Source organism: Varroa jacobsoni, unplaced genomic scaffold (assembly GCF_002532875.2).
Source record: "Varroa jacobsoni isolate VJ856 unplaced genomic scaffold, vjacob_1.0 scaffold_16, whole genome shotgun sequence".
NCBI lineage: Eukaryota > Metazoa > Arthropoda > Arachnida > Mesostigmata > Varroidae > Varroa > Varroa jacobsoni.
Genome location: NW_019212918.1, coordinates 159,246 through 182,322, shown reverse-complemented (window position 1 = coordinate 182,322; position 23,077 = coordinate 159,246). Strand labels below are relative to the sequence as shown.

The window sequence follows — 23,077 nt, the reverse complement described above, 5'->3', positions numbered from 1 at the left end:
TATTGGGTAATACCTACTGGTGCATATTCGTAAGAATCAGCTAACGAAAATAACTAATACACACAGACACACCGTCGTAGTCATAATAGTTACTGCGGCGCCTGAGCTAAATGCCGGACGCATTTGTTTAGAGAGGACATTTATTCAATGAGTAAGTTCTAAGACGTCTGTGGGATGAAGTCGCTACTCTTACGCATATATTTGTCTTAGAAAAAGAAATATTTCTCTAATGCTCGCCACGACCGTGGAGCGATTACAAGCTTAAAGTTACACTCAAAGCGTAATTGATTTTTGACATTTATATACATTAATTGTATACATATATATGATAATTACTCAACTCTTTTATGCCCACCTGCTGGCATAAAATGAAAATCAAATGAGCTGTTCATAGATATAGGAAGGTCGAGGAACACATCCGTTTTATGTAGTATTCCGAATAATTGAACGCTAAAATGGCGTCAGCAGTATTTGCCATAAGTCACGAATGATTTAAATGTTTAGCTGGACACCGCGCAACACGTGCATATGAGAATCCATACGAAGCCAACTGCTCCGTGCAGAAGACATGGAGTAAACTTGCCAGCGTTTCATTGTCTAGGTAGGCTGATGTGATAATGAGAGCACCCGAAAGCGGATGCGAGGTTCTGAAAATGATTGTGTATGACGTCGTACGTTTGTGTGCTGAGTTTCTGAGTAAAAAGCGGACTACTGAAAGCCACGTCCGTGCATACAATCCATTACTGCAAAAATGGTTTACATCTACAGAAAACTAATGAAGAAAGATACGCACACGTTCTAGTGTTTATGACAAACGCGACTAAACAAAATACACAAAAGTAGGCGACAAAGTACCTATCCGATCCATCTAGGAGCAATGATCGCGTGCTAAACGATATAAACCGATAATAATGGATAGCAGATTTTATTCCTCCCGCTTTGCTATTGGCCGGTTTGGCCAACCATACAGAGCAACTTAGCAATGGCGACGAAGGAAGAATGAAATAATAATCAACCGATAGGTTAATAGGAAACAAACAAAATATATCGTTACTAAGGCATAAAGCAACGGAATGATCGCGCATGTCGAATAGGCCGTGAAGTTAAATAGTCGGAAGACAGATAGTCAGCACAGTTGATACAAGAGATATCGAAGTGAAGGTTCGACGGGGACAGCCGGACTGTTCCAGCTCTAGACTAGACATGATAATAACAAAAATAATCACGTATTTAGGCTGGCCATAGAATGATGACCCTCCATATAAAAAATAAGGCCACGGACTGTAGGTAGATTTTGCATCACTCAATAGCTTATTGTGTCTGCTAGCGGAAACTGCACCGTTTCCCGCTTCCTGAAAGATTCACCGAAGAACCCTGTTAACTTCCTTTCTCTCGGGCTATTAAACAATGCATTGTATTAATTAGGTTAATTAACCATGCAATAACATAAGACATTCAATAATCTTCCATTGGCAGCGAATAGTTGAAGGCCACTGAACCAAAGGGCTTTAAAGATCGGCTCAGCAGAAGATATTTAGAAATATTACTGTGTCGTCGCGTCTTAAAACGTACGTTTTGTAATTAAAATTTTTGGCTGTGTTTAGTGCTTGTAAGATGGTAATATGTTGTGAACTCTGACAGGTAGTTTTCCAGTAGCGCTCTAGATAAACGCCTACCGATTATAAATATAAATTTACCGAGAATTCAAACAAGATTATTACTGTGATCAAATGAAGGCACGGATACGATAAATGTCTATTTGAGAGCCCCAATAATGCGCGTATTTCGTGGCTGGCGTTGAAGTGTCGGCTTTCCACACATAATGATTATTATTGTTCTTTGTTCTCTGTCAGTTGTGTCAAGTCGCTAAGCCATAGGTAGGCGGCAATGGTTCAGTACGATATGTATACCCACCAAGATGCGCACACTTGAACGGACAAACTCCAACTATATACGGTGCATACAGTTAAAAGCATTATAGTTGTAAGTGCCGTTGCAAGATAAAATTTCCTCAGTCCATCCATCCATCCATCTGTTCAAATGTAATAGAGTCTAATTCATATATACAGAGTAGCTAAAACCGTACTAATTGGAGGTACCAAATGATAACAATAGCGGCAGCATTCATAAGTTTTGTGACTATAAAAAGACAAAGCGTTACCGCTGACAGATTGTTAAAGTATCTGTATAATCATCATGTTGTGCGCCAATATTCTCCCACACATGGCTAATTTGTGCTTCAAGACATTCTTGGTTAACTTCCCCACTCCTACATAGCAGAACGCCTGATCAGGTAAAAAATTATTATACGATCTAACCTGGCGTTAGCTTCATATCTAGGGATGAAGCCGTACATTAGGCCCCTTTTCCAAAACCCTACGAAGACTCTGACCTCATAGGACCTGAACTATTTCGTTATCGATCACCGGATGAGGTGAATCAGCAAAAGGGTCATTACCCAAAATCCTAGAAGTAATAATGGTAACAATGAAAATACACTACACGCATTAGCCTTAAGGCCTGATATTTTCAGTTCCATCCCGCGAACTGTTTGAGAACTTATGTAATTATTATTATTATTAAGTAGATAAACCATGGCTTCGCTGATACATGAATTTTAGCAGCAGCTTTGTCAATAAATACATGAAAAATGTAAGAGATTCAAGCTGAAAGCAAATATATATATATATATATATATATATCGGCGACTTCCTTGAGCGGGAATACCGGTTTACACGTATTAATTATAACTTATATATCATCAGTTTTTAAGGATTACGAGTTCAGCAGTCTATTTCCGAAGCAACAATTGGAACAGTCGAATGTTTGCTGGTGGTTCTTATCGTAATGGGTTCAGTAATTCTCTTAAATATTGCAAACCTGTACTGCTTTGCAGAGACATTGTGCGTATTGTACAATAATAATACAACGCTCTCATCGAATGTCGTAAGAGAAAATAGGTTATTTTGATTATTAGCGTTTAGTTTTTTTAAACACGATTTTCGAAGCATGAGCATCAACACCAACTATAGTTAATTTTAGTAAAGATTGGTGAAAATTAAGCCATTAACAAACACATGACGAGAATAATAATGATAAAAAAATAAACCATTTCTGTAAATAGCAAAGCTCAGGAGAAGTCTTCATTTTAAAAAAATAGAGAATTTTTTAGGTATGTATGAAAAGCCATTTTTTGCTATATTGGAAAAATGAAAATCTCTGTTACAATAACTGATTACATTAGCAAAATCATTATATCATTGTAATTATGCTTGCATTTTAATTGCTACTATTGGTACTGTATCCTTCGATTCTTTTTTGTTGATCGGGTTAAGGGTCTTATACGAATAAGGACCCGTGGTTTTCTTAGTTTAATCTTGATACTGGGTACAATGTGAAATATTGGTTACGTAAAAGTCGACTTACCACCGTACCGTTTTGAGTGTTGTCATGGTTATAGAATAATAAGCTTGCTTTGAATCTGATATATCTATCAATTAAGAAAATCAACAAATAAAAGTGGTCAAAAATCTGTAGCTGTCAAATCGTGAGTTTATTTCGAAAATTAAGTTTGTTTTTTGTTTCAGGTCGCTTTATACATGCAATACAAGACGGAACTACATACAAAGCATGATTTCCGGATATATATATTTATAAATGCACGTACGTTAGTGTATACATATATACAAATGATACACGCGAAGCAAATGATGATTCTCTGCCATGGCTAGGCTGATTACAAAAATGTAGCACAATATATATTTTGAGATAAGGCGAAGAGATGAAGAGGAGAGATCACATCACATTTCAAAGAATGATTCTTGAGGTCATGTAACAACGGGAGCAACCGGATTCTAAATTCACAGCATCTTATATTTAAATTTATCGCAAGCCTTTTGTTGGACATTTTATGATTAAAATAGAAGATCCGGGACTATCTGAAGAATTCGTGCAGATAGCTAGCATTGTTTTATCACCTTTCCTAAATTAGGAAACGTTTATGAAGACTCATTTATCACATGAAAGAGCGTATAAAGGTATCCAGTAGACTAAAAATAAAATAGTATTGCTCGAGTAAGCTCACAGTGTATTGCGCTTCACATAATATTTTTCAAGCGGATTCAAACCCAGAAAAGTGATTGGGTAGAAAACTAACCTTTTTATGTAAGATAATAAAAGCTATAGCATATAATACTTTACGTGTTTATACTTGTACATGCTCTTCGTAGCGTCATCCAAGCAATAAAACCACCGTATACGTTATTAGAACAAAAAACGCAGAGGTTTCGCTCTCCTTCCTAGAAGTTTTTGGGTTTTCAATGGTATGGATATGAAATTAAGATAAGTTGTTTTACTAATGATCTCGATATAAAGTTTTTCTCAGCTTCATAGGCTGGGCATCTAAATTCACGACTTTGTTTCCTTCTTTGAGTTGCTTCTTGTATTGTATCTAAACAAAAAAAAAAGCTTTTGCATGGGTTAGAAGTATTATCCCTAACAGACTCCATTTAATGTAACGATCATTCACAGCGGTTATATCTTCAATTCAAGACTTAAACGGTACGCTAGTCGTTTTCAAAATGTTCCTTCCTTAGTTCGTAAGTATTTTCTTAATAAATACTATTCATACTGGATACTGGTAGGCGTAAATTCGTTAAAGTGTCAGTCAGACACGCCACGTACGGCGGAATTAAATTTTCGGTTAATAATCAACCAAAAGTTTCAAAAATGCGAGGGCCTAAATCGGCCGACTGATATAAAAAAAGGTGCAAAAATCAAAAATCAATATTCCCTTCTTTAGAGCCACTATAATTTATAGACAAAATATCAAAGTGTATCAAAGATGGGCCAATTTATTAAATTTTCGAGAATCTTTCAAAATTTCCCCTGATTTTCTTAGAGGTTGAATGAAAACTCTCTATAACATAGACGTCGATTTAGAATAAAAGTTCGTAACTTTGGTATGGTTTGTGCCACCTGAATACACTAAACAATAGTTGATATTCGTAAAACGACACATCAGTTTTCGCCATGTTTTTTTTGTTGTTTTTCTAAAAAGACGTTTTTTTTGGCATGAACAATAGCAAATTGACGCATGCCCGCTAAGGAAAAAGCCGCTAATGTTTAGGCAAACATTCGTTTCACCCCGTAGATTCGTCACAGCTTTCTCCTCGCGAAGTTATTCATTCGCGTTCCTTGCGCTTTCCTTTAATTATTTTCACTTCACATAACATGTTCAACTTTCAAGCGTACATCTATACGAAGGTGCGTTACTTTATGTTGCAACCATAAACTTTCGGTGGCTTCGTTGACAGCATAATAATAGAACGTTGTTACAATCCTAAGGTCTAAATTGAGTCCCCAGTTGCTAATTAGTGAAATTAAAAATACGGTAGTGTGCAGAATCCGTAAAAAGATATGTCTCGTCCTCCATCGTCTTCCTGAAGAGCATGCACAGCGACCCTGAAGTTGCGTGTTTTTGATTAAAAAAAAAAATATTCTCACAAATTTTGTCGTATGACGTTAATAGGGCTTGAAGTAGCGCCTTCTGGTTTTTTCAACCAGAGGTTCAGCCGTTCAATGGTTTCAATTAGAAAAAAAAATAAGCATGAAAATACTCAGATAGTATGTCATATTATTACAGAGCACACCAATAGTATATTTCTTAATTATTTCCGTTGATATCTCTATAAAACAACGAAGTACAACTCATCAATTCACTTGAATTGCATTTGTGCGATTAATTGTGCATTGTGAAATCAAATGAAGCCACAGTAGGATTCGAACCGAAACCCAAATCTACCCGTCATGCGTACATAGTGGATTAAAGCACTCGGGATAGCTGCGGATGTCTACGGCTAGTAACATAAGCGCTTCTTCGGCCTTGATTATAAACTTTTGCGGGGCCCAGCCTAATGCTGCTTTAAACCGGTCGCAGGGATGAATTCAACGCCCATTTGTTCGGGCGATTTGCACGGGACGCGCCATCTCACGCGGCTCGCGCACGGAAAACCGAGTCAAGCTACCTTACGAATTCAACATTCTTACAAGACACGCAACGATTTTGAACCACTACTCTGCAATGTCGCCACTGGACACCTTTGCGAAATCTGCGCGCGACTACGAGACGCACTGATGGTATCTGAAGCCGGACTGTCAGCAGGTTCAGTCACTTGAAAGTAAAGCAAGTTTTGAACATTCTTGTGTCCTGTAGTACGCAAGGTGGTTTCAAAGCAAGACATTCCAGCACGAGCGGCACCCGGGCTGCGTAGATACCGGGACGCGTAACAAAGGGTTCGCTGTGTATGCAATGATCCTAACCGAAGTCCTTGGAAGGGTAGATGTCAGAACTGCACAGCAAGTCCTCATCTGAACAAAATCATTGCTAGACTGACAAAATATTAAGTGGAAAAAGCAAGTATAGATCAACGGGTTTTTGTTTTAAACCAGAGGAAACAACGCTGTTACAGACCACACGAAGCCAGGTGAAAATGCGATCACGCGCTGCTACTTCGCAACACGATGAACAGGTAAACACTCAAAAAACCGCAGCAGATACTAAGCTCTTTATCGGCCTCGATATATATACACAGATAAAGAAAATGGTGGCTCCGTGTGAGGGGAAAGGGTCGAGATGTCTAAGGCTTAGGAGCTGAAAATGTGAATCCTAACATCTGCTTCCAACTGTATTTTTCAACAGCCAAAAGCAATCGGTTACATACAATATAATGGTGCGCACATCTTTAAGAATCGGCGATAATTATCTCAGCGCTCGGAAAAAATATCCGCTTTGAGCACACAGAAGAAACTTCAGAGGAACTGGCTCAGCTTTGAGCACACAGAAGAAACTTACGAGGAACTGGCTCAGAACGGCTTTGACTTGGTCATGTCGAAACATGACTTGGTCATGTCGAAACATATGCAGATAGCGCACGTGGCTTAGGCTTGAAACTCTGGAACCCTTCATAATGTATAAAGTCATGGAACACATCTCCTATATTACTATGGATTACGATTGTCAATTATATGCTACAAAGTGTATTTGTTTTTACCAGTCAGAATAGGCACGTTTTTGAGGTGTACTTTTTACAGTACCCTGCAATTAAAGTAATTCACCTACAAAATTTAGAAGCGCAGTCGCAGGGAACAATTTTTTGAAAACATTGTCCGTTTAAATTTGTCGTACCTGAAAATACTGGTATTCACTCAAGGGTAATTACAGGAAACTATACATACCTTTTTAAGATTTTCGTTTCCAGATCAACAATGAACTCCGTTATTTCATTTTCCGAAAAATCGACGCTGTAGATTGTGCGGTCGATAAGCGTACATCTACTAAATTCGCAATCCGGAGACATAAGTTGAAGATGTTCCGTTCGAGAATTACTAGGGTTCCATAGTATGATAAGTCGTTTTGTAGTCAATATTAATATTTGGTGGTCTAAAGGAAAAGCGTGTGTAATCGTCTGCAATTACGAAAAGGATCGCAGCTTAGAATAAAACACGATGACTCGCTTTAAAATTGTATTCTACTAAAGAGACCATTTTTTCATACAACATAATGTAAAGTAGTTCACTGTATCATGCAACAATAACATTATGCAAGTAAATGGCTTATAAAGCTTATAACAATCCAACAGCACACGTATGCCGAAACCCAAAACAACGTGATGATGATAATATATGGAATTAAAAAATAAATAAAAAAATATAAAAATATATAATATAAATATAACTAAAAAGTTAAAAATTTACTTGCATCCATTGTAGTTTCGATCTTGAGTACATCACTGGATGATAAATCGAACATTTCGTCGGAGAAGCAATACACAATTGAGGTATCAACGAGATGATAAAAGCAATTATCCAAAAAAACCACAGTTTTGCATGGGGGGCCGGGAATACGGTTCAACGAGTACTTTATGTGGAACCAACGACCGGACGAGGGGTCAAATACTGATATCGTATCCAGTTCAACGCGATACTTTCCATAGCCGTGACACATAATGATTTTCTCATGTCCCACCAATGTCTGGCATGACCGTCGTTCCGTATCCATCCTTTGGACAACCTTTAGAAACAAAGCATTAATTTGCACAGTTGATTATTCATCGTCTAATTCTACATACTAATATTGTAAAAGAGCCTCAATCAACAACAGAAAGCGGCACCAAGATAACAAAGAGATTTAATGTCTCGATACTGACATCCCAGCTCTTGTGAAGATTGTCGAACCGGTAGACATCCATATTCCAGTTGCCGCATCCGATGCGCCCTTCACCACCCAGTAAATACAGAAACTGGCCAAGGTGAACAATAATACACCCAACCGCGCGCGTCGGCAGGGTCGTTATTCGCTTGAGTTTTGAACTGCAAAGTACAATATAACGTGCCATAAATGTTTAGCGCTTCGTAATCTCTTTGTGAACGAATTTTATATAGAAAAACTGCTTTATTCCAATCAAGTGAAAACGCTCAGAAGAACAGTACTACTCGTCTGAAATCTACTCAATCGAAAGTCCATATATTTTTATGATGGATTTTCTATGACACAACCTTAAAAAATTAACAGAATTCTACCTGCGGCGATCCCAAGCGTATAAAGCGTTATTGTCTGATATAAAGCCAACAGTAACGGCATCTTTTCGGAATCCCTTTCGTGTTGGAGAATCTTCGGTGAGGGAATGCAAGAGTTGCAAGCTCTCGCTTAGAGGCTGCGTCAAATTTTGAAGAAACAGCTCGTCAATAAGAGGAGCGACCTATATAGAAAAAATTATTTGATATAGTACATCCTAATAAAGTATGCCTGAAATAAGGAAAATATGTTTTTATATGCTATGGATACCATGTTATGATTAGTACATGTACTTGAAAACTTGAATCACAGTGTTTGAGCGCACTGATATATAAACCATTAAGTACGAGAAAATCAGTAATTACTTCATCTACTATACGGCCTCGCGTAACTGCTATAATCGCTTTGTAGACGAGATTTTCATCGGCATGAAGAAACTCGTTTTTCACCAGGCACTGGACTAACTCGTAATCACTCGTCGACAATGTTTCCACCAGGCGATCAAAGCACCATGTGGCAAGCTTAATACAGGATTCCTGTTGTAAAAAACATGTCTATGTTATTATGCCTTGACCAAACTGTGCCTATTGTATCTACAACCTTTAGGTAATAGGTTGTTTTTCAATTCCTTCGGAGCCAACAATGATATTTGCCACTTTAATGCAGTCTGTGCAGGTGTAGGACGCCTTATAAGTGTGTTAGCTAAGCAGAGATTTGCATGAGAATTTCGTATAATTAAATTTAAAATGCAGATATAAGTTATTTTTGTTGATTCAGGCAAATGTTTTATTTGCTTTGCATATATCCAGCTTTCTTACTACCTTAAAATCACCTTTCGTCGAACGAGTCGTTAGAGAGCATGTAATACCTTTAAAAACAGACAATTATAAGTATTGGCGATGGTAAATGTTGCCGGAACATCTTGTGATAAGCGTAATTGGTCGAAGAAGTAACGTTCCACTTGTTTTTTCAGGTGCCTAACCTGGAAAATACGAATCAATTTGCTACAGCGACAAACTTAAATTTTCACATTGGTAGTTTCTCATCGGATTCCGTATCTGCTTTTTGAAATTTCCCTATAATCAGTTAGCCTACAAAAGAGATTCAAGCTATGAAAACATTGTAGTTAATATCCACTTCCAAAGTAGAGCCTCATAATATTCAATTTAGACATTATATTGCTCTAAAATGATCATATCCACAATATGCCAGAACTTCGTTTAGTTCATTTGTTTTAGCAGATTTATTTTTGTACTTGTTAATGCATATCGTCTACATTAATATTAAGGCAAAGTAACACAGTATTGCTTTTTTTGCGCCATTACTTCGCAACCGAATATTGTACTTCCGCACAGGTTAAGTATCTATAAAGATACTGATAAGGACTGTCTTCGTCATTTTTACCACTTACTTGCTACGCTAAGATGATCGAATTCTCTTACCTGTAGCAGGTCGCTCGCGGCTAAAAGTCTGATTGCGTTTTGCTTAGAGATGCTTACCAATGATTTTTCACAAAAGTCAATCACCTATTAAAAAAAATCATAGGTATATAAATAATATTTTCATTGAATCATACCTTTCGTGTAGTACATGTCATTGCTGATATTTTAATATTATTCATATTTATAAAAGGTGTTCCCAACCCGTGTGCGCGCTGTTTAACGAATCATAACTATTTTTTTTTATCATACTTTTGAATCATTTGAATAGGACACCATTATTCTGAAATGCTATTAAATTTATGAAAATGATAATGTAGATGTAAACGCACATGTTTCCCAGAAATACAGCTAAACACAATTAAACCGATTCATTATACGATATAATTTGGATACAGCGTCAGGGCTTCAAAAAACCTTATTTTTCCAAGCATTTTTCAAAATTGTTTTCGATCCGTATTATATTTATTAATATAATACGGATCTTAGGATGCGATGACCACTTGACCGTTTTGCAGATTTTTGGGATGTTGTCATAATAACTTTTTAGGACTATTTTTGTCTGTTAAGGTCCGCTGATGCTCTTGGTTTTTCGACACATCATTTATGAACGCCTTAAACGCTTCCATCCGTCTTGAAGTCATCTTTCATTCAATTTCCTTTAAGTCAAGTAGAGGGATATGCTTACCTGCCTTATACCTTATAAATTACCTACGATATTATAAATTTATTACATTTTATATTTTCATAAATATAATAGCACTTCAGGATATTTTCTTATTCAAAAATATGACAAGTATATGATTCAAAAGCACCCAGAAACAATATATAAATTTCCCAAGAGTTACAGTATGGTACGATACTTCAAGCAAAAGGTTAAACGAACCATTAACTTTTCTGATGCCTGGTGATGAATGACTAGTGCCAATTACTTGAATTTAGTGCAAGGCTTTGTTGATGTATCCGGATGGAATTTAGTAAAAATGGCTTATTTACTCTCAGAATAGGACGAAACACCTGAGCTGATGACATCATCGGCTACAAACAAATTAATCTCTTATACCGAACCGAAAGAACGAGGTTTTACAGATAGGACATCAATGGATTTTGTGAGTACGCTTTAGTACGAAACCTACGCCAAAAATACCGAAAACACTGGAAAGTTTTAAAACCAAAATTAAGCAAAAATGCGCCACAGAATGAAGCTAAATATTCAATTCACTCAGAGTCCAGCGTTATCAGCAGTTTATTGACCAGAACGGTATTAATTTGAAATACCTACGGTAGGTAGTTATGCATTTTAAATAGTAATTATTTATGGTTTTAATCGAACGATAATTATATTGAATAAATGTAACCGTTAGACAGCACGTACGAAAAATTTAGACAGCTTTAGAGATACTCGTAATAAAAAGTCATGATTTACAAAGAAATATTACGATATCGGTATTTGTCATCTAAAAATGATAAAATTCAAAACTTTATACAGATGTTCTAAGAATCATTTATCCCAATTAATTTTTCCTAATTTTTATTATTAGTCAATTTTCGACATCCTATTGTTAAAATTAGATGTAGAATTTAATGCGCATATATATACAATATACGTCAATAACACAAAATGCTGTCAAATCTTAGTGTCTTCTATATGTTGCTATTAAGAACCGCTGCGATCATAATTCTATAGTTTTTCGTGTTAGAGGCTTTATGGTTACCAAAAAAGTCGATTGCCTTATTATCTAAGGCAGTCGACTTACTAAAAAAGAAGCCTCTTTTTAGTAATTGATTCGGTAGAATACGCTTGTGCATCACTTCTGCAATGTGAACATGTTACGCACTAAAAAATTAGCGGTAAAAAGAAAAACGTACGTATTTATGCGTTGTCGTTAACTTTTTCACACTAACCTCTTGCACCGTCTCTGGATCAATGTCATGTAATTCCACGTGATCCTGGGAACTCTCTCGCCAACAAGTTGATGCAAACATTATAGCGAAAAAGTCCGATGCGTTTTGGAGACATTGCCGATTGGTACGAAACCTTTGACTCAATACGCAGATTGTAAAATCTTTTTCCATTTGCATAAGAACTTACGAATTAATTAGCCACTCTATTCGTGAAAAGTTCGATCACAAGTTTCGGGGTGTTTACATACAATTTTTTGGCACATCAAACCACCGGCAAAGTGCTAGACGTTAGGCGGGATCTCTACAATAATGCTATTGCTTGATAATTGGCACCAATTCGCTAAATACTTCAAACATGACTCCCTTTCGACATTTCGGACGAACATCTTAAAGAGCAAATGCTTAGCTTGGATTAAAAATAAACATCTTTATGATACAGGCCATTATTTCTACAAAATGCCTTGCATTATCCCAGTAACGCCCGAACAGAAAAAACTGTAATATATGAAGAAAATAATACAACCTAGCACAAAAAGCTCGAGCGCGCTATATCAAGTATCGTCCGACTTTCCCCAGCTTTGCACAATTGATGAATGGCCATAGGAGTGCTGTTGTCTGCTAAGACATCTCACGGGAGCGAATTCAAAAAAATGCTGCGCGCGAAGATCACATGTCAACTAACGGCTCCGAGCAGCTAGAATGAAAAAGCTCTCGATTCTTACTTCAAATAATCGACACCTCTAAATAAATGGTAACTGTTTTCAAGTCGTAAATCAAAAAAAAAAGTTGGTATCATGTTATCTTATTAAACCGAAAGATAATCTTTGTCTTTATTTTGCAACTACTATTCGAAGCTTATGGCATTTACTGTTATTTTAGTATTGGCGTTATCATTGCTACAGGACGTATTTCGTAGGAATTAAGCTGTTTATCAGTGATTTTACACACTTACCCGCCTTTATACACCCATAGGCAGCTGATCCGCTGCAGCTGTTTAAATACGTTCTAACATTGCGTTTTTCATTCGACCATATGCGGTCTGCAATCAGAAACCAAACGGCCTCGCGACACCAGGTTGTCTGTCCTACAGCTTCCTGGAAACGAAGGACCGGTATTTACAGTGACCGCAATCTTTACGCCAGGCGCTTGGTCCAGTTCCGCAGCAACAAAAACCTATTTCGCAAAGGTCAATTCGGGTCTTGGTGTCCAACCTCGCTCGTTAGGGTTTCATATGACGAGGGTTAGGGTTTCAAGGCGTTGCGGTAGAAGATGATTATTGGCCCAGACAGCTGTATTACCCACCAACATTCATGAATGTTCCTTGGATCTAACGTGGTAGACAATTGTCCTGAGCTTGTTACTTGCCACCAAATAGTGGCCTCTTTGCTTATTTAAATTATCCAAATCCAACCAACATTTCGATAAATACACCGATTTTTGTTCCTTGCAAATGAGATCACCTCGTCGTCCCCCACCTCTGTCCCACTAATCACATTTCTCCGCGTTTCAGAATAACTTCGAGCTAACGGTTTCGGCCCTCGGAAGGATACGCAAGTATTTAATTAATCCCGTAATTAGTATTACGATTTTAAATATAGCACAGCTAATTGTAGTTTGATAGATTAACAGATACCATCATTTTGTCGTAAACGAACTAGTCCTCCCACCAGCGGCAATTATTAGCCGACCTAGAGCAAAACTTAGTGGTCGAAAAGACTTGAAGAACTCATGCATGCTTCAGTATGATACTTGGTAAGATATGTAAGAAATGTATTTATAGCCGATAACAGAAAACAACTATAAAACAATTTCCCTATTTTAAACGAAATTATGGATTATCGAAAGAAATAAATAAATACTTTTCTTTTCCACTTTGAGGGTGTTCACACTATCCTAAATGTTAATAGGATATCCGCTATGAATACTTCAAGCAGTGGTTAGTCTCGTCTCATGTTTTGTGCTGCGCGTTTTCTTCTGCACGTTTATTGGTTTTTAAACTTTGAATTACTGTCGAACAATGATATAACGTTACTTATTACAGTAGTATTTTAATGTGGTGCATAAAAGCATTTGATAACATTTCAACATCATATATATATATGTAAGTCTACAGACATATCTATTAGCTTGTTCGAAACTTGAAGATTCAACTAATATTTGTTAGTAACAATCGGTTTTCCTTCTCTTTTCGACTGAAATGAGCTGATTTGATTTTGGCAAGTCAATACAAATCTGATGCTGCAGTCGTGTAAGAAGTCGGCGACATCTGTTTTAACGAGTGCGACGGCTCTGATGTAATACCCTTCAGAGTGGCTGAATTCGTTTTTATTTGTAGAAAATGATATTTTCTATCGCTTTGTACATGTATCGTATATGTTTGTCTTCTTTTTATTAGAGCCGCGTATAGTTCAGACATATTCATATTCCCATAAAAGTTTTAAACAAGCAATAACGTTGTTTGATAGAAATTACCTGATGACTTCAGATCAAAATATTAGTAATAAATATTTAACTGGTAGTTGAAGAATCAGCTGATTATTATGTTAGATATATTTTTTTACGCCGGTACAGTATTTCTATAAGAACAATACAAGTAGCCATTCCGTAAATCATTATTTATGAATAGGTAAGTGATAACAACAGGTGCTACTTAAACAGATATTTTTCTCTTTTGGCTCTTTTAGCATCGATTTCCTTAGCCAGCTCATCCAGATCGTGGTTGAGAGTACGGGCTACGCTTTGGCTTGCTCGTGCGAACCAGTCATATGCCCAAGCTAACATTAAAAATGCCTCAAGTTGTAGGCGTCGCAAAGAGTACAAGACCAACGACAAAAAACTGTCATAGGTGCAATAAAAGATCTTCGTAATAAATGAGCTCGATCCCCTGTAAGACAACAAGGATAATTCAAACGATGAAACAAAAAAGTCATTAAAAACGTTATCATTAGCACGTTCGACCGATTCGCCTATAATTCCTATAGGTATTACTTGGTTAATCATTAATATTAGACGTCGGCTAAACCTAGAACTCGATGAAGCTTTATTTATAAGTTAGCTCTGTTTACTTAAACAAGAAAATACCACATAAAGCTTTGAAGCTGGAAATTTTATGAAATTATATATCGCAGCTTTTAGTCTCACTTTTGGACATATAGAATTAACCGCAAAAACATACACTACCATTAAAGCTCTGTTTATGCTTGTTACCTATGGGTGGCTATACCGCGCCAAACGTTCTGCACGAGGACCTTATCAGAGATTCGGGCCATAACGGCAAATCGATCAACAGGGTGACCGTGACCTTTAGCTATTGAGCGGACCGTGTTAATGTTGCGAAACACGAGAAGCATCGGCCTGGGAAGTGCTTTAAGGCAACACATTATCTCATCGAACCTAAACGAACATTAAAAAAAACACCATATATTTTTAAGATATGAGTGTTACTTGAATTTATCATTACATCGATAAGACGATAAGAGAAGTACTTTCAGAAAAAAATAAGGTGAAAGAGTCATTATTTTAAATTCAAAAATTATTTAAAATTAATTTAAGTTTTTGTGCATGAAGGATTCTTGTTTTAAGTAGCCGACCAGCCACATCTAAATCATCTCATAGCTGTATATTTTAGTACTGTCCATTTTAAAACTATGGGAAGCAATTCGCTGACAACCGACTAGATCTTTCATTAAACAAGTAGCTCTTTGAATAGGTTAAGTTCGAATGGATGCGTTTTTTCTAAACCACAGTTTAGTGGCGTTGCTATATAAGAATCATTTTGGCATTTTATGTTTATACTCATAGATTTATTCAAATACCTTGTGGAACTCAAAGAGTATGTAAACGACTATCTTATTTTTAATATCTTTTTAGTAATCAAGTAAATAAACAAATTCTCAAAGGATTTCTTGTGGGAAGTCGGAAAATTAAGATGTTCAGAATCTTTCTGGAGCAACTCGAAGATTTGTTATTCTCGAACTTGCTAAATGTCAATAAAGATCAACAATAAGTAGAAAAGAATAAAAACAAAAATCATGCTCTCATAACATAAGCTATATTCGTGGTTTTCCAAACCGTCCTACTCTTTTTTTTATTTACGTCAATATAGGATGTTAGTGTACCTTCTTGAGGCCATGTCCTTCATGTATTCCATTTCTGCTTTACTCAGACCTTTCGCTAAAGGAACTCCACTTCTTTGGCGGAAGAGCAGGGGACGCTGCACCAAAATTTCACAGAAGACCCGATAGTGATCTAGCGCAACTCCAAGGGCTTTCGAATTCAACTGCATACCTGTTAGGCATACGTTCAAAGTTTTAACATCGTTCTCTTTGTATATACATTGTATGATATAGATGAGAGTCCCAAAATTCATCAAGCTAAGTTTTATTTTAATGTAACTCATCGTACACCAGATACACACGTTTGCATCCGTATAGTAAAATAGCGAATAATGCTTGAAAATTTTGTAACGAAGAAAGAACCAAGTAGGCTTATACATAGGAAACCTCTCGCATGAATAATGCTAATACCCTTATCATCGTTGTAGACAATAGACCTCCAGAGTGAACAAAGCTTGATTCTATCATCATCTGAGAGCGTCTCATACAGCCCGTGATCGAGTAGAATAAGTTGCGGATCTCGGGGATTTCGAGGATTCGGAGACACTAAAACATTGCCTGAAGTTCGTTAACGCATTGAATAAGAGATATATTTTGTCGTTTATTATTTTATCGTTTCCCTTAGGAAGTCAATTACATTTTCATGTTCTCAGTCTACGAACGAAAAATAAATATATACGTTTCGCGCTACCCCACCAAGTAAAACACTATAATGTCCACGTTGAGGTACTTTGTGTGCAGATGATAGCGATCAATTAATATCATACCCTTTACGCTACACTACACTGTTGACATAAAAAGCGCTTAAGAGTGTCAGGTAAATTTAGTCCTTATCAGTAATAATATAATCATCAATGTTAAAGACACTCAAGTGTATCGGTAACACGATGTTATGAAACGCAATCTTGTTCCTGTCTGGTTTTCGCGTTGGTGTCCTCGTGATATCTTAGGGGTAACGTGCTCGGCTACCAATCTTAAAACACGTTGCAAATCCAGGCATAGACACACTTGACAAACTACTGAACAACGATACCACATATAAAATACGAAACATAAGGAATTCTCGTATTGGTGCATTCATTTCAGCGCATATATATAAATAAATATTTATACAGACAGCAGACACTCAGAGTAATTGTAATTGGTCAACATGGTGACTGGACGTTCCCTTAATTATTTTTATGCACAAACAATACAGTGAGGTGTAAATTCTCGTCCATATAAATATGTTTAACTGACTATGTTCTATACAGAACGAAAAGATAATAAACTTTTCGATAAGTCTTAAAGTTTTTGAGGTACAAACCTGGGTGAGGGTCTGCATGAAAGAATCCATGCAAAAAGACCTGCTGTGAGAAGGCGGTAATAAGTTTGTAATCTATGTCACAAAGTGAGTAACCCATTTTCAATAGGTCAGACTTTTGGTTAATCTTGATGCCGTCAATCCATTCCATCGTCAATACACGTTTCGACGTTAGTGAGTCGATTACCTGTACCAAAACACAACGGTCTTTAAAAAAAATTATGTACTTGTTTATGACATGTGTTATAGTTTAAGTCTAATGATTATTCAGTCTCTGTGCAGAGCTGTTCATTACACGATTGCAATATGATGCAATCAGTGGAGATGTTAAGAGACGTTTAGAGTTTAAAACCATGAGAAAAACTAAAGTTGCGCTGAATAATATCAACTTCCAGCTTTCAATGTTGCTCTTATCGAATTCTTAAAAAAGAAATCTAAAATACCTTTGGTATGCGAACATATTTTAGATTTAGAAGCTGAGTGGCGCATTTCTTCATATTGTTTGCCTCAAGTTCAAAATCAAGCTCCTTAACCAGGGAATCCTTAAGGTAGTCAAGGATCCACCGGAAATCGTAATCGGGATGCATCCAGCCAACTAAACTTACTAGAACGCCTAATGCCCATACATCACCCTGGAATCTGGTATTCACATGAGCGAGAAGTTAATAGATAGACATTTTAGCTTTTCTTGTTCGACTACACCGATAGTGGACATTAAGTGACTCTAAAGTTTCATTTATAACTTTTCATATACAAAGCGCAGACTACGCGCGTACAGGTGATGAGAAGTACAGTGAAGCAACGAGTTAAAGCTGAGCTGCGGTCCACCAAATAAATACACACGCTTGTATTCCTTTGCCTTTCTTGAACAAATGTGCACATTAACTATATCTGCCTTTGCTGTAAATCGTTGTATTGTATTTTCACGGCCACTTCCTCGCCCTGTTTCGTCTTTGCTCGAAACACCTGTGCCAGACTCGCTGCGGCTACGCATTGCGGCTCGAATGAAGCAAATAATTCCTCTGGACGCCTACCGAAATCTTCGACAACCACCTGTTCCACCTGCAATCATCGAATAGAGTCGTTTTGAGCCAGTTGTAATCTCGTCGTATAGGATAGGGAACTGTAGCGAAAAAATAAAGCTCACTCGTCAAACTAACAAACGAAGAGTATCAATAATTTCATGGGTCACAAAAAATTCATGATATATTATAGTATAGTTATATTGGTGTTTGTATTTTCATTCTTAAAATCTGTCAAAATATCCAACGATATTTTCAAAGCGTCGAACTCAGGAAGAGAATTTGGAAGAGATATGTGGACTTCATTTCAGTAAAGCTCCATATTTACTTTACAAACCTCTTTTTGAGGCAGATGCCGCAGAGCACGATCATGTAGGACCTATGAACCAACGCCGCAATAGCATTACCAATGTGAGTGAGTATTATAGAGAAATAAATGCATAACCAAACACGCCAACTTCTTCGATTAGCCATTTCGGCAATGGTATCCGGAAGAAAAACTAACCATAAGAATATATAGACACATGTAGGTCGTTGTCTCAAAATGAAGATACCTCGAGCGTATCCAAATATTCTTCAGGTAAAATATGGTTCATGGCCACGAGGCCTTGCCCGAGTTTGACATAAACTCCTCCATTTCGAAGGCAGCCAGAAAGGATACGACTTGCACACCTCAAGTGGCATTCTGAGAGTTTGTTGTCAGGATTTCTGTTTTAGAAAAAGAAATACAACGCGACTTTTGATAGCGGAATCGCCAGCGTAAAATTATGAAAGCCTTTCATGCACGTATTTTTTACCGTAACGGATAACGTCGGATAGGTTCAGTTGTACTAAACATGTGGAGCACGAAATATATTCGTGTATTGTGATCAAACAAAACATCTAAAAATTAAATCGTAGGTTAGGTCTTACAATCGTAGGTTAGCCATTAGTACTAATGGACACAGGAATAACTTATTTTACCTCTTTACCTCATAGATAACCAGTAGTCAATGGAAATTGTTGTCCCAATACTGATTGTTCGAACAAACCTGTGGAAAAAAGATGGCCAGAGAGAATATATATATCTGTATATTATATATGATTTCCATTATGGAAGAAATACAATCTTATTGTACATATGCACCTTTTTCTATATCAGTTTGCCCGAAATAGTCCTACGCAAAAGGTTGACAAACGAATAGCATGCGCCATACAAACATGAACCGTAGAATAGTATTGTTTTTTAATTAAATTGTATTCATAGGCGTTTGCTAACCTGTAAATTAATGGAAGAGTTAAAAAAAACCATAATATTCGTTTTCTTTTGAGTACTAAATGTTTCGAATTTGACGGCCGTTAAGTACTCCATCAGAAGATTTTTTGAATACTATATTACCCTGAATAGGCCATACTTAGCTTTACGTTATATACCTCTCCAATCCTCGTGCGGATATTTGCACTTGTCTTCGTGCTGAAGGCTCAAGCGCTAACCAGCATCCAGTTCCTAGGCTAGCCCCGGCAAGTAATACGGCCCATTTAGTGGTTCTCGGGCTTCGAATCCTCATTTTCATCTACGATCAAACTTGACACTCAGAAAAAACTCTCTTTTTTATAGAGGCAAAATAGCATACAGTTTTCACTCGTTCTGAGGTAAGTTGTGAAGGCATGGCTTGCCATTCACCTTCGCAGATCCTCTGCCTTTGCTGATTATATTGCAAAGCAATTACAAAAATGGTGAAAACCTTCTCTCCTGCTTTTAAAGGACTTTACAGTGTCCGAAAACTAACTGACTGCTATTGAAAACATCACGGTTTAATAAACTTGCAAACAACAGAGCACATACAATACTGCCCCTAATTATACATTAATATATTGACAAGGACTTAAAAAAACTGCCAATGCAATGTCAAATTTCCTGTCCTTAAATCGTGCCTTTACAAATCGCGTATCAATATATTGAGATCTTTACTAAAGAATCGCATATTTACTTATTAATCACTTGCAACCGATGAAATTATTATAAAACGATTTTTTATATATTCATATGAACTATATTATAACGAAGAGTCATTTTTTCTGAATGCATAAGCACGGACACGCATCTGTCTGGGCCATAGTTGTTTATTTACATGGCAAGCACGAAACATATCTTCGACATGCTCGCATATTTGCATATAAACGATTCACGGCTCATGCTAGTGTCAATAAAAATAGTAACAACATTCAAAATCACTTTCAGCTATATGTAAATCAGAATGCGCCTTATTGCTAGAGAAGTACAAAACTTTAAAATTCAATCGGTGATTTCGTAAATTGGCTTTTTTCATCTAATTTGACTGGATGAATAGATTTGGTTAGATGTACTAATATAAATAACTATCAAAGCATTGTTATTCAACCATGTTACTATATTATATTGAACAACGGATATGGTATTCACGGTGCGGTTTATGACGCCATCATAGGTTAGTTTTTAGAGCGAAAGTAGGATATTTACTGAACAATTCAAAAAAGAAAAAACACGAAAATGTTTTAGACAGGAACATTTTCTTTATAATTACCAAGAATTCTCGAAATGATCCTTTTGGTCACTTTCGATGTCTCAGCACAAATTCGAATATTTTTGGAAAATCACATCGAGTTGGCGGTCAATAGTCAGTCACGTTACAAATTTTAGCAACACAACACGGTCACCAACAAACAGCTGATGACTCGAGCGCGGATCTCTATGAGCTACTGCCTAAGAGCAAGCCCTAATGGAGAGGGTTCGCCACAAGCAGATGCCGTTGACAGAAGGGAAGATCACTTCTTCCGAGATTTAGGAGACGCCGTCAACCTAATCTACGAGAACGTTCTTCACTTAACACGCTTTAAAGTTGAAAATTAACGTGTTCGTTTGTGAAAAAAAATTAACGCGCTTCAGACTGGGGAAGACATTTTGCGAAAAACGTCAATAAATGTAACTTTACTTTCAAAGTCTGGCAGGATACGTGGTATGCTTTTAGTTTAAAGTAAGTTCAGTTTAAAATGGTCAATAAAATGTATACGGTTAACCGCATGAAGCTAAAAAGATGTTCAAGTCATTATTATTTGTTCTCTTTCTATTGTCATAAAAAATAAACCCTGCAAAGTCTTCTTTGAGGAGTGTTTATTAAAATGTGCAGAGTTACAATGTATAGTCGTAAAGCTTCATTTAAGAAACAATCTGTGTATAAATACAGTCAATTTTGTAATGTTCATTATAAATAGTTAATAAGTAAGGAATAGAAAGGGTCGACACTTCATTATAACCTCGACTCCATTTAAGTTTTATGCCATGACGTTCACATTAAATATACAAATGTTACTGGGTGCAGAATTCACTTTTGATGGAGCTCAATCATTTTTTAATAAATAACTTTTTCAATCATCCAATTAACGAAATCATTCTTTTCGCATTCTTATTTCCTCTAAAAATAAACTCATATATTCAACATAATTTCCAATTGAACCTATTGTCAAGTATTTGCCAATATCGTACTCCACCGAATATCCTTTTCACTAAGGATTCTAAGAGCTTAAATAAGATATATGCGGAATCCTCAGCGGATCATCAAACTTCAGTTAGTTTTTACGTCATTGCGCATAGATGCCATAACGTATTCTGTCATCGGTCATCTACGAAGCATTATGACACAACAATGACCCCGTGAACGTCTTCGATCCGCCAAAAATGAAGCCACTTTAGTTGGTTTGCATAATATTTACGTTGCTATCCACATGCGCATACAAAAATCAATTGATTTAGTGTTTAATCTAAATCAGACTTGGGCACATATCCGGTTTTTTCCTATCATTCTGTACGTCGGTAAGTGTTGACTGTTTAACGCGGATATGAATTACACAATTATGGAGTGATAAGTCACACGTTGAAGAGGATATCAGAAGTTGAAACGTTACAGCTATAGGGCAACAATGGAGCTTGGCTACTTCAAGCAAATGCCATTAGTAGCAGATGCCTCTAGTCATTCAAAATATACGATGTGAACAAGAGAGAAAGCTCATCCGACAGTAGAATTTGTGTACATTACGGAGGAAAATTCGCCAGTACATTGGTTTTGCAAAAATTTAAATGTGAGTCCAATATTTGGCTGATTTTAGGCAATCCTGTATGAGCCTACTGTTACTGTATCTTTTGGTAAGACTCCTTGTTAGTGTTGAAAGATTTGCTGATAATAGCAAAGCTTAATAGTTTTAATTTTCTCTTTTTAATTTAATTTAGCTCTTTACTTTAAGGCAAGGCCTTTTTACGAAACTCAAGTGCTATAATAATATTAATAATTGCCATCGATATTGTGTGTATGGATGGAAATTCGCCGCAAAAATTGACTTATTTACAAGTTACCATTTTTATCAAGGTACGCCCTTAAAACAGTTCCGATACTCTTCCACATTATACCTTATCGACTTCTTGTGTTCGAAATGAGCTACATTTATGATGTGAGTGCCTCAGGGGATCATTTAAAGGAGTATACACCACATCTCTCTAGGGCAAATTACATTTGCACAAACAACCGAATCTAGAAATGGCAGACGACCAGAATTCATTTAGTTATTGACTGGCAGATTGCTTTTACTATAGTTCCTTATTACATTATATGCTACACTTGAGTTGACTAATAGTCAAGGTTTATTCAACCTAGGTTTTAGGCATAGCATAATAAAACTTGCATCGTTTTTTTTCAACATATTAAACA

The 23,077-nt window shown here is 36.6% G+C and overlaps 3 protein-coding genes across 12 annotated transcripts in view; 1 reads left to right on the top strand and 2 right to left on the bottom strand.

Moving 5' to 3' along the window:
* fwd (phosphatidylinositol 4-kinase beta fwd) overlaps window positions 1-3,128 on the top strand; it is a gene marked incomplete in the record, with an annotated part of 41,306 nt that extends 38,178 nt beyond the window's left edge. Inside the window, 1 exon segment of the mRNA XM_022850034.2 lies at window positions 1-3,128.
* LOC111270083 (kelch-like protein 38) overlaps window positions 1-12,711 on the bottom strand; it is a 19,969-nt gene extending 7,258 nt beyond the window's left edge. Inside the window, exons 1-9 of one of the 6 annotated variants that reach the window (XM_022850436.2) lie at window positions 12,443-12,711; window positions 11,920-12,122; window positions 10,018-10,101; window positions 9,444-9,557; window positions 8,941-9,111; window positions 8,581-8,759; window positions 8,208-8,370; window positions 7,760-8,071; window positions 7,237-7,466 (exon numbers count right to left, since the gene is read on the bottom strand). In XM_022850436.2, the coding sequence (XP_022706171.1) occupies window positions 7,237-7,466; window positions 7,760-8,071; window positions 8,208-8,370; window positions 8,581-8,759; window positions 8,941-9,111; window positions 9,444-9,557; window positions 10,018-10,101; window positions 11,920-12,096 (1,430 nt within the window). In that variant the 5' untranslated portion in view covers window positions 12,097-12,122; window positions 12,443-12,711. Of the gene's footprint in view, window positions 1-3,532; window positions 5,464-7,236; window positions 7,467-7,759; window positions 8,072-8,207; window positions 8,371-8,580; window positions 8,760-8,940; window positions 9,112-9,443; window positions 9,558-10,017; window positions 10,102-11,919 lie in introns of those variants that run through there. The other 5 variants (XM_022850739.2, XR_015315224.1, XM_022850143.2 and 2 more) reach the window with 5 other exon arrangements.
* Window positions 12,712-13,867: 1,156 nt separating this feature from the next.
* Adck5 (aarF domain containing kinase 5) lies at window positions 13,868-21,455 on the bottom strand. 5 transcript variants are annotated; one of them, XM_022849302.2, is made up of 12 exons: window positions 20,903-21,455; window positions 19,773-19,923; window positions 19,331-19,390; window positions 18,914-19,067; window positions 18,697-18,738; window positions 18,233-18,399; window positions 17,781-17,976; window positions 17,341-17,524; window positions 16,446-16,592; window positions 16,038-16,206; window positions 15,127-15,312; window positions 13,868-14,803 (listed from the first exon to the last, which is right to left on the bottom strand). In XM_022849302.2, the coding sequence occupies exons 2-12, from the start codon at window positions 19,910-19,912 to the stop codon at window positions 14,566-14,568; spliced, it is 1,683 nt and encodes a 560-aa protein (XP_022705037.1). In that variant the 5' UTR covers window positions 19,913-19,923; window positions 20,903-21,455; the 3' UTR covers window positions 13,868-14,565. The 5 variants fall into 5 exon arrangements, with proteins under 5 accessions (XP_022705037.1, XP_022705106.1, XP_086828775.1 ...); XM_022849371.2 differs by having other exon boundaries at window positions 19,773-19,912; XM_086972649.1 differs by lacking the exon at window positions 20,903-21,455 and adding an exon at window positions 20,330-20,868 and having other exon boundaries at window positions 19,773-19,912.
* Window positions 21,456-23,077: the final 1,622 nt, after the last annotated feature.

Coding starts and splice junctions, on each gene's coding strand:
- Adck5 (XM_022849302.2), bottom strand. CDS start 19,912: ATGAAAATGAGGATTCGAAGCCCGAGAACCACTAAATGGGCCGTATTA. Junction 19,391..19,772: donor TCCGCACGAGGATTGGAGAG/GTATATAACGTA, acceptor TTTTTTCCACAG/GTTTGTTCGAACAATCAGTA. Junction 18,739..18,913: donor AATATTTGGATACGCTCGAG/GTATCTTCATTT, acceptor GTTGGTTCATAG/GTCCTACATGATCGTGCTCT.